This window comes from Amblyraja radiata, chromosome 5, assembly GCF_010909765.2.
Source record: "Amblyraja radiata isolate CabotCenter1 chromosome 5, sAmbRad1.1.pri, whole genome shotgun sequence".
NCBI classification, from domain to species: Eukaryota; Metazoa; Chordata; class Chondrichthyes; order Rajiformes; family Rajidae; genus Amblyraja; species Amblyraja radiata.
Genome location: NC_045960.1, coordinates 4,304,599 through 4,322,363, shown reverse-complemented (window position 1 = coordinate 4,322,363; position 17,765 = coordinate 4,304,599). Strand labels below are relative to the sequence as shown.

General features: G+C 46.4%; 1 protein-coding gene across 1 annotated transcript in view; it reads right to left on the bottom strand.

The window, feature by feature from the left end:
- Positions 1 to 17,765, bottom strand: part of LOC116972889 (dynein heavy chain 8, axonemal-like) — a 574,435-nt gene that overhangs the window by 69,559 nt on the left and 487,111 nt on the right. The window contains exons 81-85 of the mRNA XM_033020476.1: positions 14,302 to 14,407; positions 11,803 to 12,055; positions 10,234 to 10,424; positions 7,201 to 7,322; positions 1,103 to 1,221 (exon numbers count right to left, since the gene is read on the bottom strand). Coding sequence (XP_032876367.1) covers positions 1,103 to 1,221; positions 7,201 to 7,322; positions 10,234 to 10,424; positions 11,803 to 12,055; positions 14,302 to 14,407 — 791 coding nt within the window. The remainder of the gene's footprint in view (positions 1 to 1,102; positions 1,222 to 7,200; positions 7,323 to 10,233; positions 10,425 to 11,802; positions 12,056 to 14,301; positions 14,408 to 17,765) is intronic.

The window sequence follows — 17,765 nt, the reverse complement described above, 5'->3', positions numbered from 1 at the left end:
CACCACCGTGGAGCCGGCCGGCCGGAGCGTGGAGAGCTGTGGTGGCGCACGGCTGCGACCCGACTCCGGAGCTTTGGAGGCTCCAGCCGCAGGCCTGTGGACGGTAACATCGGGAGCTCGCAGGTCCCTGGTGGGAGACCACTTTTCGAAGCTCCCGCAATGGTAACTTCTCCCGCCCGAATTGCGTGGTTGAAAACGACCCGGAGCGGGGCCTTACATCGCCCGGGGTGACTTTACCGGCCCTGGGATTTGTCATCACCCGCCGGGGGCTTTAACATCGGGAGAAGAATGGAAAACAGGGGAGAGACAATGCTTGCCTTCCATCACAGTGAGCAGGAGATTCACTATGATGGATGTTTGTGTTAATTGTGCGTCTTGGTTTTTTTTTCTTGGTGTATGACTGCAGAAACCAAATTTCGTTTGAACTTCATTTGAGGTTCAAATGACAATAAACGGTATTGTATTGTATTCTGAGTTATTAGTGTTTAAATTTTTTTGAGATTCTCTCTCCTGTCATAAAGGCCATCCCCCTTCTGGTGGGAGGGGGGTGGAACTATAAAACCCAGAAGTGTGGACGTGGCTCAGTCTTTGCAAGATGGAGGAGGGAGAGCTCACGACTCGCTGTCTTTAGTGGCCTTGCACCCTGCTTGAAGTGGTATGAAACTGCACTTGAATTTGGTGGCCTTGCACCCTGCTTGAAATGGAATTTCAAGGAATAGCCGTGAGTCAATGCCAGCCCACCAGCCGTAAGTGAGTGAGCTGCCACCACACCAGGCTTGAGTGACTGTGCTGCCAGCCCAAGAATCCATTCGGCCCACAATGTCCATACTAGCCCTCTGGAAACCAGTCCCTTCAGCCCACAACACCCATACTAGCCCTCCAGAAAGCTCCCCCCCCTCTCCTCCACTGTCCACCATTATTGGAATTGGTGGAGAGGTGGAATATTGCGTTGGGGGACCAGCCCTCCCGTGTGATGCTGGGACCCAACGTGTCCCACTTAAGCTAGTATATATATATATATGTGTGTGTGTGTGTTGAACCTACCGGTGGGATGTACAGTATTAGGTATCATGAAGCTAATATAATGTCCTGAGTGTCTCACCTGATGAGCAACAATTTGCCGAATGAATCCAAAGAGTCACTGTACCCACTTGGAATTATTGCATCTTCTGGAGCTTGTGTGTCGAACCAGACTTTCCAAGGCTTCTCGGTTTTAGTTATCTGGAACCATAATTATCAACCAAACTACATTATAAATGTCAGAAAAAATTAAAATGGCTTTACGTGTAAAACACTTTTAAATACTGGACATAAATTCCAGTCCACCTGGTGGTTAGAAACAGTCATATCCTGATTAGAATGGGAGTTCGTCTGCCTACGTATTCTGCCAATGTTCAATGAGACTTATCAAGGTCCTATATGGAGCCAGACACAAAATGCTGGAGTAACTCAGCCGGGACAGGCGGCATCTCTGGAGAGAAGGAATGGGCGACGTTTCGGGTCGAGACCCTTCTTCAGACTGATGTCAGGGGAGGGGCGGGGCAAAGATATAATGTAGTCGGAGACAGTAAGACTAGTGGGAGAACTTGGAAAGGAGAGGGGATGGAGAGAGAGGGAAAGCAAGGGCTATTTGAAGTTAAAGAAGTCAATGTTCATACTGCTGGGGTGTAAGCTACCCAAGCGAAATATGAGGTGCTGTTCCTCCAATTTGCGCTGGGCCTCACTCTGACAATGGAGGAGGCCCAGGACAGAAAGGTCAGATTGGGAGTTGAAGTACTGAGCAACCGGGAGATCAGGTAAGTTAAGACGGACTGAGTGGAGGTGTTCAGCGAAACGATCGCTGAGCCTGTGCTTGGTCTCGCTGATGTAGAGAAGTTGACACCTGGAACAGCGGATACAGTAGATGAGGTTGGAGGAGGTGCAAGTGAACCTCTGCCTCACCTGGAAAGACTGTCGGGGTCCTTGGATGGAGTCGAGGGGGGAGGTAAAGGGACAGGTGACCAATTGAGGATGTTGCCAGGACTAGAGGGTCTTAGGTGTAGGGAGACGTTGGAGGATGAGGAGTGATCCTATAGAGGTGTATATAATCATGAGAGGAATTGACCGGGTAGATGCACACAGTCTCTTGCCCAGAGTAGGTGAACCGAGGAGCAGAGGACAGAGGTGAAGGGGCAAAGATTTAATAGGAATCTGAGGGGTAACAGTTTCACACAAGGGTGGTGGGTGTATGGAACAAGCTGCCAGAGGAGGTGCTGTAGTTGAGGCTGGGACTATCCCAACGTTTAAGAAACAGTTAGGACATGGATAGGACAGGTTTGGGGGAAATGCGGGCAGGTTGAACTAGATTTGCTGGGACATGTTGGCTGGTGCGGGCAGGTTGGGCCAAAGGGCCTGTTTCCACGCTGTATCACTCTATGACTCAAATCTGTGCAGGTAACGTGATGAAGACAATCGTAAAGAAAAGTATCTTATCATTGAGAGGTTATCAGGGTTCTAACCAACTCCCCAAGACCTGCTCCAAAGGTTTCAAAGGTCTTTTATTGTCACGTGTACCAATTAAGGTACAGTGATATGTGACTACCATACAGCCATATTTTTAAAAAATCAACAAGACACACAACTACATAAAAGTGAACATAAACATCCACCACAGCAGATTCCCCACATTCCCCACTGTGATGGAAGGCAAAAAACTCCAAACTTCTTCCTCTTTATTCTCCTACAGTCGGGGCAGTCGAGCCATCCGTCGGGGCGATCGAAGCTCCCACAGGCAGCGGTTGAAGCCTCCGCGTTGGGGCGATCGAAGCTCCCGCATCAGGGCAGGCAAAGCCCCTGCGGCTTGGAGCTCCCGATGTCCCTATAGTTCACACCATCGCATCCTGGCAACGTCATCATAAATCTTCTCTGCACCCTTTGCAGCTTGACAACATCTTTCCTATAACATGGTGCCTAGAACTGAACACAATACTCGAAATGCCGTCTCACCTACGTCTTGTATAACTGCAACGTGACTCACAACTTCTATACTCAATACTCTAATGGCCAATGTACCAAAAGCTTTTTTGACCCGGCCTATCTACCCGTGTTACCGTTTCAACAAACTATGTACCTGCATTCCTCGCTTCCTCTGCTCTACAACACCCCACAAAGCCCTACTATTCACTGTGTAGGTCCTGCCCATGTTAGTCTTGAAAATGTACAACTGCTCACAGTTCTCTATGTCAAATTCCATCAACATTCCTCAGCCCACCTGCCCAACCGATCATGATCCTACTACAGTTTTTGACAACTATCTTTACTGCCTACAATACTACCCACTTTAGTGTCATTTGCAAACTTGTTAATCATACCATGTACATTCCCATCCAAATCAGTGATGTAGATGACAAACAGCACCGAACCCTGAGGCACACCACTAGTCACCGGCCTCCAGTCTGAGAAGCAACCTTCCACCATCACCCTCTGCTTCCTTCCATGGAGCCAATTTTCTATCCATTCAGCTATCTCTCCTTGGATCCCTTGCAATCTAACCATCCAGAGCAGCCTATCATGCAGAACCTTGTCGAAAGCTTTGCTGAAATCCATATTGGTCACGTCATCAAAAAACTCAATCAGTTTCGTGAGACATGACCTCCCATGTACAAAATCATGCTGACTGTCCCTAATCCGCCCTTGTCCATCTAAATGTGTACATATCCTGGGTTTCGTGACGGGCCACAGCTGTGGACTGGGAACACGGCTGGAGCCCTTTATCGAGGTGTGCAGAAGCCAGGGTTGGGAGCTGGCCGGAGCCTCGCAGGTCGGACGGAGGAGCCGAGCCGAGCGGGTCGGAATCCGGGTCGGCGGAGTGGCTGATGGAGCCCACGGCTGGGGCTCGGGTCGACACCACTGAGGCGTGAAGTGGGGCGTCGACAGCGGCGATACCTCGCGGGTTGGTGGTCGATGAGAGCGTGGGGGAACCTCTGTAGGGGTGGGGGGGGGGGAGAACAATGGAAGACCTGGCGAGGGGGAACCGCTGGAGGGGGGGGGGGGCAACAAAAGGAAGAGTCAGTGTGCATTGTAACTTTGTCAACGCTGTAGGTGACTGCTATTTGTATACAGTGGGTTTGCAGCAAAGAATCTCACTCTGCCTAGTCCATTCCATCCTATCCCTGAGAATACTCTCTAGTAACTTACCAACTACAGATGTTGAGCTCACCAGCCTATAGTTGCCAGCATTTTCCCTGCAGCCCTTCTTGAATAGAGGCACTACATTTGCCACCCCCCAGTCTTCCAGCACCTCTCCTGTATTTAAGGACGACTCGTGAATCTCAGCTTCTAGCTTCCCACAATGTCCTCAGATATATCTGATCAGGCCCGGGAGATTTGTGGACCTTCATACGCGCCAGGACCTTCAGCACCTCCTCGACAGTAACACTGACTGCTCCTAGACACTTCCATTGATTGCCCCAAAAGGTCCATGTTGCCGGAGAAAACCCTCCTGAACACAGTTATCAAATTCCACCTTATCTAAACCTTTTGCACTATCTATATGAAAGAATCGATTGCACATATATATATGAAATATCATAATTTCCTGTCAATATTGGGAAAGTTAAAATCTCCTGCTGTTGCAACCTTATTTGACCTGCAGCTGCCTGCAATCTCCTGTCTAATCTCCAAACTCCAGGCTTCAGAATTTGTTTTTATGACATTGCTGTAGCATCACTTGAAGTTGCTCTCCACTCACTGTCAAGTTTCTCTTCTCCATTCCTCTGACCTTCTCATGGTGGCAGTTCTCCATTTAAACATAGCGAGACTTCTCTCAACAATAGTGATAGTGCAGACTGCTGCACTATGGTTGGTTCATGGTTAGGGGCACTCTAGAGGTTGCTTTGGAAATTGCCTTAAGCAGCCAGTGGCTGCATTTGCAGACATAAGCAGCAGCAGATGCTGTGTAGCAAGTCATACAGCTTCAGTGGTCCTGATGCAGGGTTTTGACCTGAATGCTGACAATTGCTTTCCCACTCCAACCCTCGCCCATACACCAGATACTGCTCAACCCACTGAGTTAATCTAGCATAGACACAGAAAGCTGGAGTAACTCAGCGGGACAGGCAGCATCTCTGGATAGAAGGAATGGGTGACGTTTTGGGGTTGAGACCCTTCTTCAGACTTCTTTTTTTTTTTTTTAATACTTTATTTTATTAGAAGTAAGTACAATCATATGGCACCAAAGTGCCTAATATATATTTTATGTACAGCTTCTTATTTTTTTTGTTATATTAAAGAAAGATTAGAATAAGAAAAAGAAATTAGATAGTAAAGGATAGAAAAGCGTGAGATATATAGTATGTGAAGAAAAAGAAGAAAGACGAATGAGTGAAGAAAGTTGAGGAAAAGAAATAGAAAAAAGAGAATAAGACATAAAGAAAGAAAAAAAAAAAAAAAAAAAAGGAGATCATTGTATATAATCTTGACCAACCCTCGTCCAGTCCTGAAACAGTTAGTTTTTACAATTGTGTTGCACCATATGATTCCAAGAAGACGACAAATGGAGACCAACTCGTTATGAATTGGTCTAATTTATCCATTAGGAGGAATCGCATTTCCTCTAGATGTGTGGTGTCCAACATACTTGCAATCCACATTTAAGCGTTGGTATTGATGTATTTTTCCAAAATTTAAGTATTAATTTTTTTGCTATTAATAAACCATAGTTAAAAAATAAATTTTGAGATGTGTTCAATTTATTCCCATCTTCCATTACTTCAAATATAATCATTTAAGTATTAGGTTCCATTCTTATCTTGAATAATTTTGTAAATATTTCGAAAATATCACTCCAAAATCTATAAAGTTTTGTGCAGGAGACTAAGGAGTGTGTTATAGTTGCGTTTTGGCATAGACATTTATCACAAAAGGGGGATATATTTGGATAAAATTTGTTCAATCTTGTTTTTGAATAATATAATCTATGTAAAATTTTTAATTGAATTAGATTATGTCTTGCATTAATCGAACATTTGTGAATATATATCAAATACTTTTCCCATGTAACCATCGTAATTTTTATCATTAGTTCCCATTCCCACTCTTCTCTAAGTACCTCTGTCGATGGTAGGTCTATATTTAGAATGCTATTATGTAGGTCTATATTTAGAATGCTATTATATAAATATGATATTAATTTTTGTGAGTCAGCTTCAATATTCATTGCTTCTTCCAATAATTCAGAAGTTATTTTTTGATATCCTTGTATATATTTTTTCATGAAATCGCAAATCTGAAGATATTTAAAATATTGGTTGTTTTTCAGTTTAAATTTTAATTGTAATTGTTGGAATGATAGGTTTCCCATTTCGTACATATCACCGATCCTTCTAATTCCGAAACGTTCCCATTGGTTATATGTCTTATCAATAAGAGATGGTTTAAATAAAGGGTTATTCGCTATTGGCATTAACAATGATAAATTTCTTAATTTTAAAGATAATTTTATTTGTTTCCAAATTCTTATTGTACCATATATAATTGGGTTCTTCTTATATATTGTGTTATTCAGTTTTTTCTGGGGAGAAGAGGATCGTTCCTATATTACAAGGATGACAATCCTCTTTCTCCATTTTTATCCATTCTGTCTGTTGGGTAGAACTATCCAGCCAATAAATTATACTGTTAATATGCACTGCCCAGTAATAATACATAAAATTCGGAAGTGAAAGTCCCCCGACCTCTTTTGGTTTACATAAGTGTTTTTTTGTAATTCTATGTGATCTATAGTCCCAAATAAAATTAGTAATATTAGAGTATAATTAAAAATATATATGTTTTGGTATATATACCGGTATAGACTGAAATAGGTATAGTAATTGTGGTAGGAAGATCATTTTTATTGCATTTATTCTTCAGACTTCTTAAGATGGAAAATACTAATTGGAAAAAAGCTGCTAGCCAGCTTAATAAACATACTGCTCTAAAACATTGTTATTGCCCATGCTTCAAGAAATGCTTTGTATTTATTTATTGATTCTTCCCCCTACATAACTTCCATTATAGTGGATTTTATCCTGCATCTTGGATTTTTGGTTAGTAACTTGTGAATTCTATAAGGGTGAATTTATTTAGTCTGAAAGGCCATAACGTGGGGATTGCCCGCACTTGTTTGCAGTTAACTACTTATTTGTTGAGCCATGTAATCCCAGAAAATAGTTGCAATACCTGGGTCAGTATCTCTCCAAACTGTGAGAGTTTGCTCAGCTCTACCAGGTTCAACCAGGTCATGTCAAGGATCCAGCGGAAAGGCTTCGCTGGACTGTCTTTAAGGTCAAGCGCTGCTCCACCTGCAAAATTATCAAAGGTTTCACCACCGTTAGATGTTGTAAGACAATTAACTGCCAAACATGTACAATTTCTGATCACTCACCTTGCCTGAGCTGTGTGCTGTGGAAGGGTTATTGCACATGAGAAGCAAAAATAGTCCAATGTAACTACTGAAATTGGTCAGTTACATTGAGTTTAGTTTATTGTCACGTGTACCGAGGTACAGTGAAAAACCTTTGTTGCGTGGAGCTATTGTAATGCATGGCCGTCCGAAGGGGGGGGGGGGGGTTAGGTGCGACCGCACCCCCTTTTTTTCCCCCAGAGTAAGAAAAAAAAATCGGGAAAAAACAAAAAAACAAAACAAAAACAAAATCGGAAAAAAAATCTGGCCCGCGGTATAAGGGAGTGCCCATTTCTCCGGGCCCGGGGGGGGGGGGGTGCGGTGTCTGCCTGCCCGGTCCAGCGTCTCCACCCGCGGTGTCGGAGCCTCACCAACAACGAGACCGTCCTCCCGTCGCCGGGCGGGAGTGACTGAATCTGAACCCAGCGCCTGTAACCCAACACCAGACGCCGCTGCGGCGGGGCCCGAGCCATCTTCCCCCCACGCCAACCCCGCTGGGCCCACGCAACCCCTGTAGACCCCCGCTGGGCCCACACCACCCCCGCTGGGCCCACGCCACCCCCGCTGGGCCCACGCCACCCCCGCTGGGCCCACGCCACCCCCGCTGGGCCCACACCACCCCCACTGGGCCCAAGCCACGCCCACTGGGCCCACACCACCCCCGCTGACCCCCATTGTCGATAGGTTGTGGATTACACTCAGGGGTTGAGCACCCGCACCAAGCCCTCCATATAATGTCCCAGGGAGCCGTGCGGGCTCCACTAACCCGCCGAACAACCACGTGCAGACCGCAGCCTGCCTTGTAGGCCCGACGTCCCCACAAGCCTCCCTGGAGGCTGCGGAAAAGCCAGGCGGCGAAGCCTGCCTGGGCCAAATGGAGCCTGGACGGCAGTGGTGAGCCTCAGCGGTGATGGGGACTTGGCAGTGGTGGAGCCTCAGTGCCGATGGGGCCTTGGCAGTGGTGGAGCCTCACAGTGATGGGGCCTTGGCAGTGGTGGAGCCTCATGGCGATGGGGCCTTGGCAGTGGTGGAGCCTCAGTGGCGATGGGGCCTTGGCAGTGGTGGAGCCTCAGTGGCGATGGGGCCTTGGCAGTGGTGGAGCCTCAGTGGCGATGGGGCCTTGGCAGTGGTGGAGCCTCAGTGGCGATGGGGCCTTGGCAGTGGTGGAGCCTCAGTGGCGATGGGGCCTTGGCAGTGGTGGAGCCTCAGTGGCGATGGGGCCTTGGCAGTGGCGGAGCCTCACAGTGATGGGGCCTTGGCAGTGGTGGAGCCTCACAGTGATGGGGCCTTGGCAGTGGTGGAGCCTCAGTGGCGATGGGGCCTTGGCAGTGGTGGAGCCTCACAGTGATGGGGCCTTGGCAGTGGTGGAGCCTCAGTGGCGATGGGGCCTTGGCGAGGATTTGGTGAAGTGACAGGCATTGGAAGTTGCCAGCAGTGGTGATTTCTCATGAGCTCAGGTAGTCACTGGTAGTCACCGACTGCATTACAGTGGCCATCAGGGCTACCCTTAATAAACTTATCATGAACAAGAAATCTTTCCTCTCCCTTAATGTGCAGCGCAATGTGGAGCAGGAGGAGACTTCCTGGGGGGTAACTTTTTCACACAAAGGGTGATGGGTATATAGAACAAGCTGCCAGAGGAGGTAGTTGAGGCTGAGACAATCCCAATGTTTAAGAAACAGTTAGACAGGTACATGGATAGGACAGGTTTGGAGGGACATGGGCCAAACGCAGGCAGGTGTCGCTGGGTCATGTTGGCTAGTATGGGCAAGTTGGATTGAAGGGCCTGTTTCACTCTAGCTATGACCCTGTGGTGAATGCCATCTTTGTTGAAAGCACACATGATTCTTTCATTTTGAGGGAGTCTATCCCGGTGGTCATTTTCAGCCATGAAGGGATAGTTTCTGATGACCAAGAATTATTCCCTTTCCCCCATCTACTCGTGTGGCTGCCAAGCAGCGCAAGCCGAGCAGATGCGGAACATTGGTCAGGTCACAAGTGATGGGAGCAGAATTAGGCCGTTCGGCCCATCACTCCAACCATTCAATCATGGCTGATCTATCTCTCCCTCCTAACCCCATTCTGCTGCCTTTAGCCACGCAGGATGTACGTTACGCCCTGATAGATGGACAATCGATTAGGGAGTTGCAAATAGAATGTTGCAAACTAATGCCCCTGTCCCACTTAGGAAACCTGAACGGAAACCTCTGGAGACTTTGCGCCCCACCCAAGGTTTCCGTGCGGTTCCCGGAGGTTGCAGGTGGTTGCCGGAGGTTGCAGGTAGTGGAAGCAAGTAAGGAGACTGACCAAAAACCTCCGTTCAGGTTTCCTAAGTGGGACAGGGGCATAAATTTCCCCAATGCTAACCAAATGATCATAAGGTCATAAGTCATAAGTGATAGCAGCAGAATGAGGCCATTTGGCCCATCAAGTAAATTCCACCATTCAATCATGGCTGATCTACCTGTCCTAAATCCATTCTCCTGCCTTCTCCCCATAACCCCTGAAACCCATACTAATCAAGAATTTACCCATCTTTGCCTTAAAAATGTACACTGATCCAGGGATGCTCCAGCTGCACAGTAAAGCATGAAGAGATGTATAAAACTGTGCGATGTCCCTTCACAAATTGAACCACTCCTATTACAGTGTTTATTTCTGGATGTACTGTAAATCATCCATTGCCAGTTTTATAATGTTTTGGAAAGACCCAATTGCTGTACTGTTTGAAATAAAACCAAAATGTACAATCCAGTTACTTCCATCTAGCCTTGATTAAATTCTATCTGATATCCTATTGAAGAAAGTACCTTTTATTAAAGTCTGAAATTCACTGTATTTGATGTATCCACGTTCAAGATTAATCTTCAGAGGCAGCAGTAATGTGAAAAGGAACTTGTGCGTTTCATAAAGCCCACGAACTGAATACTTAAATACTTCATACGTCAGGTAGTCGATGATGTGGCTGATCCTCTTCGAAGCAACGGGAGATTTCTTAGATCTACACGAATGAAAAAATCAGAGAGCCACACGGCAATGAACAAAACCAGGAATGAGTTTCATTCCAGCAATACCAGGTACATCAATTCTTCATTCACCCAGTGGCCAAATGGAAGGCTGAGCTTTTAGCCGAAACCTGTCCGTTATTTATAGATACATTAATGGTGAAGCAGGATGGACTGAAAACTCTTGTTGTACGGATGAAAATCTGATACCCAAACATCAATTGTAGACAAAAATGCTGGAGAAACTCAGCGGGTGAGGCAGTATCTATGGATGCTGCCTCGCCCGCTGAGTTTCTCCAGCATTTTTGTCTACCTTCGATTTTTCCAGTATCTGCAGTTCTTTCTTAAACATCAATTATTTCTTCTCCCCTTTGTTCTAACCTGCTGACAGGTGTATTGTTTTACTCAGCATTTGCTTTTTATTTCTACTTTCTAGTTCAGTCCAGTTTAGTTTATTGTCGAGTATACTGAGGTACATTGAAAGGCTTTTTGTTGCGTGCTATCCAGTCAGCAGAAAGACAATACATGATTACAATCGAGCCATTTAGTGTCAGATACATGATGAGGGAATAACGTTTAGTGCAAGGTAAAGCCAGCAAAGTCCGATCAAGGATAGTCCAAGGGTCTCCAATGAGGTAGATAGTAGTTCAGCACTGCTCTCTGGTTGTGGTAGGATGATTCAGTTTCCTGATAACAGCTGGGAAGAAACTGTCCCTGAATCTGGAGGTGTGTGTTTTCACACTTCGATACCTTTTGCCTGATGGGAGACGGGAGAAGAGGGAGTGGCCAGGGTGCGACTCTTCCTTGATTATGCTGCTGGCCTTGCCGAGGCAGCGTGAGATATAAATGGAGTCAATAGATGGAAGTTGGACACAAAATGCTGGAGTAACTCAGCGGGACAGGCAGCATCTCTGGAGAGAGACACAAAATGCTGGAGTAACTCAGCGGGACAGGCAGCATCTCTGGAGATAGACACAACATGCTGGAGTAACTCAGCAGGACAGGCAGCATGGCTGGAGAGAAGGAATGGGTGATGTTTCAGGTTGTGACCCTTCTTCAGACCTCGACCTGAAACGTCACCCATTCTTTCTCTCCAGAGATGCTGCCTGTCCCGCTGAGTTACTCCAGCATTTTGTGTCTATCTTCGGTGTAAATCAGCAGTCCCTTCCTACACACAATATCTCAACACTAGCCTTGACAGGGAGCGTCGTTTGTACTTTAGCCAATCTTGTAATGGTGCAGAAATCATCCATTTAATCCCATGGCCTTTGGCCTGACGTCTACCTAATTAAGCTTCTGTTAGCTTTGCCACAAACCCCTTTCCTGTTCAATCAAAGCACAACATCATTCATGGAACGTGATTAAGAATCATACCTGGCCATGGACTGATCAAACAATTTGAGAAACTGTGCCAGTGAGGTCTGATACATCATGTTGACCATACTCATTTCTGTGATGAGGAAATATAGGATGCTGCCACGAGTTGCTGCTGGCCGGTATTCTTCCTGTGCAGTGTTAATCTTTATCTCTGTCTCTGCTGCCACATGCAATTTCTCACTGACTTCAGTTGCTGTTGACTTTGTTATCTGCAGGACTCCAATCACAGACTCATCGTCCACCAGTGAACCTGGACACAAATACAGTGAGCTAATCAGGATGTCATTCTTCATCACTGTGCAGTTGTGATCACCTCATTACCAGAGGAACGTGGACAATTGGAGAGGATGCAGAAAGATTCACCTAGATGCTGCCTGTATTCGAGGGTATTAGCAATAATGGGGATGTTGGACAAACTTGGATTGTTTTCTCTGGAGCATCAGAGGCTAAGGGGAGTCCTGATAGAAATGTATAAACGTATGAGGGGCAGAGATAGGATGGAAAGTCAGAACCTTTATCCCAAGGTGAAAATATCAAATACTAGGTGTAAGGTCAGAGTGGAAAAGGGACACAAATGCTGGAGCAACTCAGCGGGTCAGGCGACAATTCTGGAGAACATGGATAGGTGACGTTTCAGGTCAGAAATTTTCTTCAGGCCGATTGTGGTGGAGAGAACGCTGTAAGAGTAGTGGAGGCAGGACAACATCTGGCTAGTGATAGGAGTGGTTTTATTGGCAGATGGTTAGATAAAGACCAGATATGAAAAGACAGAAAGTGTAAGATAAGGTTGTAAGGATAGATGAGGTGGGAATTGTGAAGCCAGAGGAAGGAGTATAGGTGGGAGGAGATCTTCCAGAACCAGGGGCCACAGTCTTAGAATAAAGGGGAAGCCATTTAAGACTGAGGTGAGAAAAAACTTTTTCACCCAGAGAGTTGTGAATTTGTGGAATTCCCTGCCACAGATGGCAGTGGAGGCCAAGTCACTGGATGGATTTAAGAGAGAGTTAGATAGAGCTCTATGGGCTAGTGGAATCAAGGGATATGGGGAGAAGGCAGGCACGGGTTATTGATAGGGGACGATCAGCCATGATCGCAATGAATGGCGGTGCTGGCTCGAAGGGCCGAATGGCCTCCTCCTGCACCTATTTTCTATGTTTCTATGAGAGGATTGGGGGATGTGGAGGAATAGATGTGCTTACAGGTGGGGCACAGTATAGAGAGCGGGGATAAAAGTAGGGGATGTTTGTAGGTTAGATACCTAAAGATGGAGAATTCAATGTTCATATCGTTGGGGTGTAAGCTGCCCAAGCGGAATATGAGGTGCTGTTCGTCCAGTTTGCGTGTGGCCTCACTCTGGCAATGGAGGAGGCCCAGGACAGGAAGGTTAGTGTGGGAATGGGAAGGGCAACCAGGAGATCCAGCAGAGCTCTGGTGGACCGAGTGTAATTGTTCACAGAAACAGTTGCCTAGTCGTCACGTGGACACACCGATATAAAGCAGACCACATTGGGAACACTGAATACAGTAGATGAGGTTAGAGGAAGCGCATGGCAACCTCTTTGTCACCTGATATAACTGCTGAGGTCTTTGGGTGGATGTGAGAGAGGATGTATAGGGACAGGCATTACATCTTCTGTAGTTAACATAGAAAACAGGTACAGGAGTAGGCCATTCGGCCCTTCGAACCAGCACTGCCATTCAATGTGATCATGGCTGATCATCCACAACCAGTACCCCATTCCTGCTTTTTCCCTATATCCCTTGATTTTGTTAACCCTGAGAGCTATATCTAACTCTCTCTTGAAATTATCCAGTGAATTGGCCTCCACTACATCCTGTGACAGAGAATTCCACAGATTCACAACTCTCTGGGTGAAAATGTTTTCCTCATCTCAGTCCTAAATGGCCTTCCTCTTATTCTTAAACTGTGACCCCCGGATTCTGGAATCTCCCAACATCGGGAACATGTTTCCTGCATCTAGACTGGACAATCCATTAAGAATTTAATATGTTTCTATAGGATCCCTGCCCATTCTTCTAAATTCCAGTGAATATAAGCCCAGTCGATCCATTCTTTGCAGGGGAAGGTATCTGGGGAGGGGGTGGTTTGGATGGTAAGGGATGAGTGAACCAAGGATTTGTGGAGGGGGCAGTCTCTGTGGCAGGCGAGAAGTGGCGTGGATGGGAAGATGTGACTGGTGGTGGGATCACGTTGAAGGTGTTGGAAATGTCGGACAATGAACTTACAGATCCACACTTCTTTGGGATAAGGGAGGAACCTGGAGCACCCAGAGGAAACTAACGTGGTCACAGAGAAGGCGTATTCGGGAAAAGCAGCCAGCTGAGGTGGAGAGGCCGGTACAATAACATTTAAAAGGATAAGAAATGTACAGAGGGTTACATGTCTGAAGCAATGGTATTACAGCAGATAGACAACACAATCAACTTGGACAAGATGGGCTAAAGTGGCCCGATTTGAAGATTGTCAGCATTTACCTTTGGTGGTACTAAGCTTGAATAATAGGTTATTCTCCAGTTCTTTCATTTTGCGTTTGTTGAGAGTGACTTCCACGATCAGTTGCACACGCTCTGCCTCCAATTCCTGCAATTATCAGAGAGCTAAGATGGCATTTCAAATCATTTCAAATCAAGGAGGGGTAAAATATAGGAACATTCTGCTTCAGAAAACAACCTGAGAGCAAATTTGGAAAATTATTAAACCTGCTGATGTTGGAATCTGAAACTAAAATAATGCTGAAGAATTCAGTCAGTTTCTATGAAAGGCGTAGACAGAGTGGATGTGGAGAGGATGCTTCCACTGGTGGGAGAGTCCAGGACCAGAGGTCATAGCCTCAGAATTAAAGGGCGCTCTTTTAGTAATGAGGTGAGGAGAAACCTCTTTATTCAGAGGGTAGTTCATCTGTGGAACTCATTGCCTCAGAGGGCTGTGGTGGCCAAGTCAGTGGATATCTTTAAGGCAGAGATGGACAAATTCTTGATTAGAACGGGTGTCAAGGGTTATGGGGAGAAGGCAGGAAAATGGGATTAGGGGTCAGAGATCAGCCATGATTGAATGGCGGAGTAGACTCGGTGGGCCGAATGGCCTAATTCTATTCCTATAACTTGTGAACGTGAACTAGAACTTGTGGAAAGAGAAACTCGTCAACATTTCAGATTGAAGACCCTTTGAGTAAGGGATTTATATTATGGGACAATAGGATTAGTGTAGATGAGGACAACCTGGAGATGATGGGCCATAGCAGACATTTCTGTGCAGTGTGACTGGCTCCAAGAGCTCAAGGCATAGGAGGTGACATGTTGGCATTGTTGGCAGACTGGCTGTCTTATGGGATGCAGGCAAACACAAAGAGGTCACTTTCTGATTGGCAAAGCCTAAGGTGTAAAACAAAAAGAATCATTGTAAACAGTGTTGACGGCATCAGGGGAAATAGAGTTTCAGACGCAAGCCTCAGGTCAGGACTGGGAAAGAGCAAAAGCAAACGTTAAACTGCTGGAAGAATTTAGTGGGTCAAGCAGTCTACGAGGAGGAAAAGGGAAGGACGCGATGTGGGTAGAATCTCTACATCAGAATCTCAACCAAAAACATTGATCATCCGTGTGTAGGAAGGAACTGCAGGTGCTGGTTTACACTGAAGATAGACACAAGATGCTGGAGTAACTCAGCGGGACAGGCAGCATCTCTGGAGAGAAGGAATGGGTGAGACCCTTCTTCAGACTGAGGGTCAGGGGAGAGGGAGACACAAAGATAAGGAAGGGTAAGGTGTGAAAACAAGACATCAAAGGGGATGAAGCTCCAGGAAAATGTAAAATAGATCATTGTTAGCCAGGGGAAGGTGGCAACAAAGCAAACATTGATCATCCCTTTGCTATTTGATATGCATCTTACATTAACAGCAAGTACAGTACCTGGAAGCATCAGGGAGGCCTCCACTGTGGCTAGACATGTGGTCACCAGGTCAGGCCTGCAAGTAATAATGAAGCTCCAGGGACTATAAACACCACCAACCTGCATTCTACTGGCCAATGTACAGTCCCTGGAAAATAAGGTAGAGGACTTAAAGGAAAGACTGCTTTACCAAAGGGACATCAGGTAAAGCTTTGTGTAGGAAGGAACTGCAGATGCTGGTTTAAACTGAAGATAGATTCACATCATCGCACATCTTTCATTCATTTGTTCTTTATCTCTCTACATCACCATCTATATATCTCGTTTCCCTCTACCCTGACTCACAGTCTGAAGAAGGGTCTCGACCTGAAACGTCACCTATTCCTTTTCTCCAGAGATGCTGCCTGACCCGCTGAGTTACTCCAGCTTTGTGTATCTATCTAGGGAAAGCTATGTACTGTGTTTAACAGAGACATGCCTCACCCTGAGTTCTCCACACTCAGCCCACTGGCCTGAAGGTTTCTCAGCCCATCGCATCGATCAAAATACATCATCTACAGCTCAGACATAACTGGCTTGTCCAACTGCCCCCTGCACCAAGAGTATCTAGCAGTGAAGGAACTGCAGATGCTGGATTACAATAGACAATAGACAATAGATGCAGGAGTGGGCCATTAGGCTCTTCGATGTGATCATGGCTGATCATCCACAATCAGTACCCCGTTCCTGCCTTCACCCCATATCCCTTGATTCTGCAAGCCCTAAGAGCTCTATTTAACTCCCTTTTGAATGCATCCAGTGAATTGGCCTCCTGAGGCAGCGAATTCCACAGATTCACAACTCCCTGTGTGAATTCTTTTCCCTCATCTCAGTTCTAAATGGCTTACCCCTTATTCTTAAACTGCCTGGTTCTGGACTCCCCAACACCGGGAACATGTTTCCTGCATCTAGCTTGTCCAATCCCTTAATCTATATTACTAAAAGTCTGATCTTGACCGCTTTTGGCCCACTGTGCTGCGATTTCCGAGAGAACGCCGCCACCGTAATTTTTGGCAACCTCGCTCAGAGTCCCCCTCCGCCTTCCGGGACCAGAGGATTTTTCCCATCGAAGAAAAATCTGAGGGAAATTAATGTTTAAAAAAAATTCCCCATTCTCTCTGCTGCCCCCGCTGGCGGCAGGGGTGAGGGACTATAAAACCCGGAAGTGTAGTCCCTCACTCAGTCTCTGCCAGACCCAGGAAGCGAGAGGGTCACAGCTCTCTGAGCTGCGAATAACACTGAACGCACGTGTACTCCACGGTGAGTCCCCTCGATGCGGCTGTAAGGTGGCTGCTGCCCAATTGTTTGCCTCGCCTTTTCAAAAAGTTTGTGTTCACAAAATGAATTTTGGTTGTCGGGTGGCTGCTGCCCAATTGTTTGCCTCGCCTTTTTAACAAGCTTGTGTTCACAAAATGAATTTTGGTTGTCGGGTGGCTGTTGCCCAATTGTTTGCCTTGGCTTGGCTTTTAAAATCATTGCAACAGTTGGCTGCCAGCCCAAGAATCCATTCGGCCCACAATGTCTATACTAGCCCTCTGGAAACCAGTACCTTCGGCCCACAACACCCATACTAGCGCGACAGAAAGCCTCCCCCCCCACTGGCAAGCAATATTGGAATTGGTGGAGAGGTGGAATATTGCGTTGGTGACCAGCCCTCCCATGTGATGCTGGGACCCAACGGGTCCCACTTAGTCTAGTAATCTTATATAATTCAATGATCATCTCTCATCCTTCCAACCCCAGTGAATACAAGCCCAGTAGCTCCATTCTCTCAGCATTTGACAGTCCCGCCATCCCGGGAATTAACCTCGTGAAACTACACTGCACTCCTTCAATAGCAAGAATGTCCTTCCTCAAATTAGGAGACCAAAACTGCGCACAATACTCCAGGTGCGGTCTCACCAGGGCCCTGTACAACTGTAAAAGGGCCTCTTTATTCCTATACTCAACTCCTCTCTTTATGAAGGCCAACATGCTATTGGCTTTCTTCACTGCCTGTTGTACCTGTATGCTT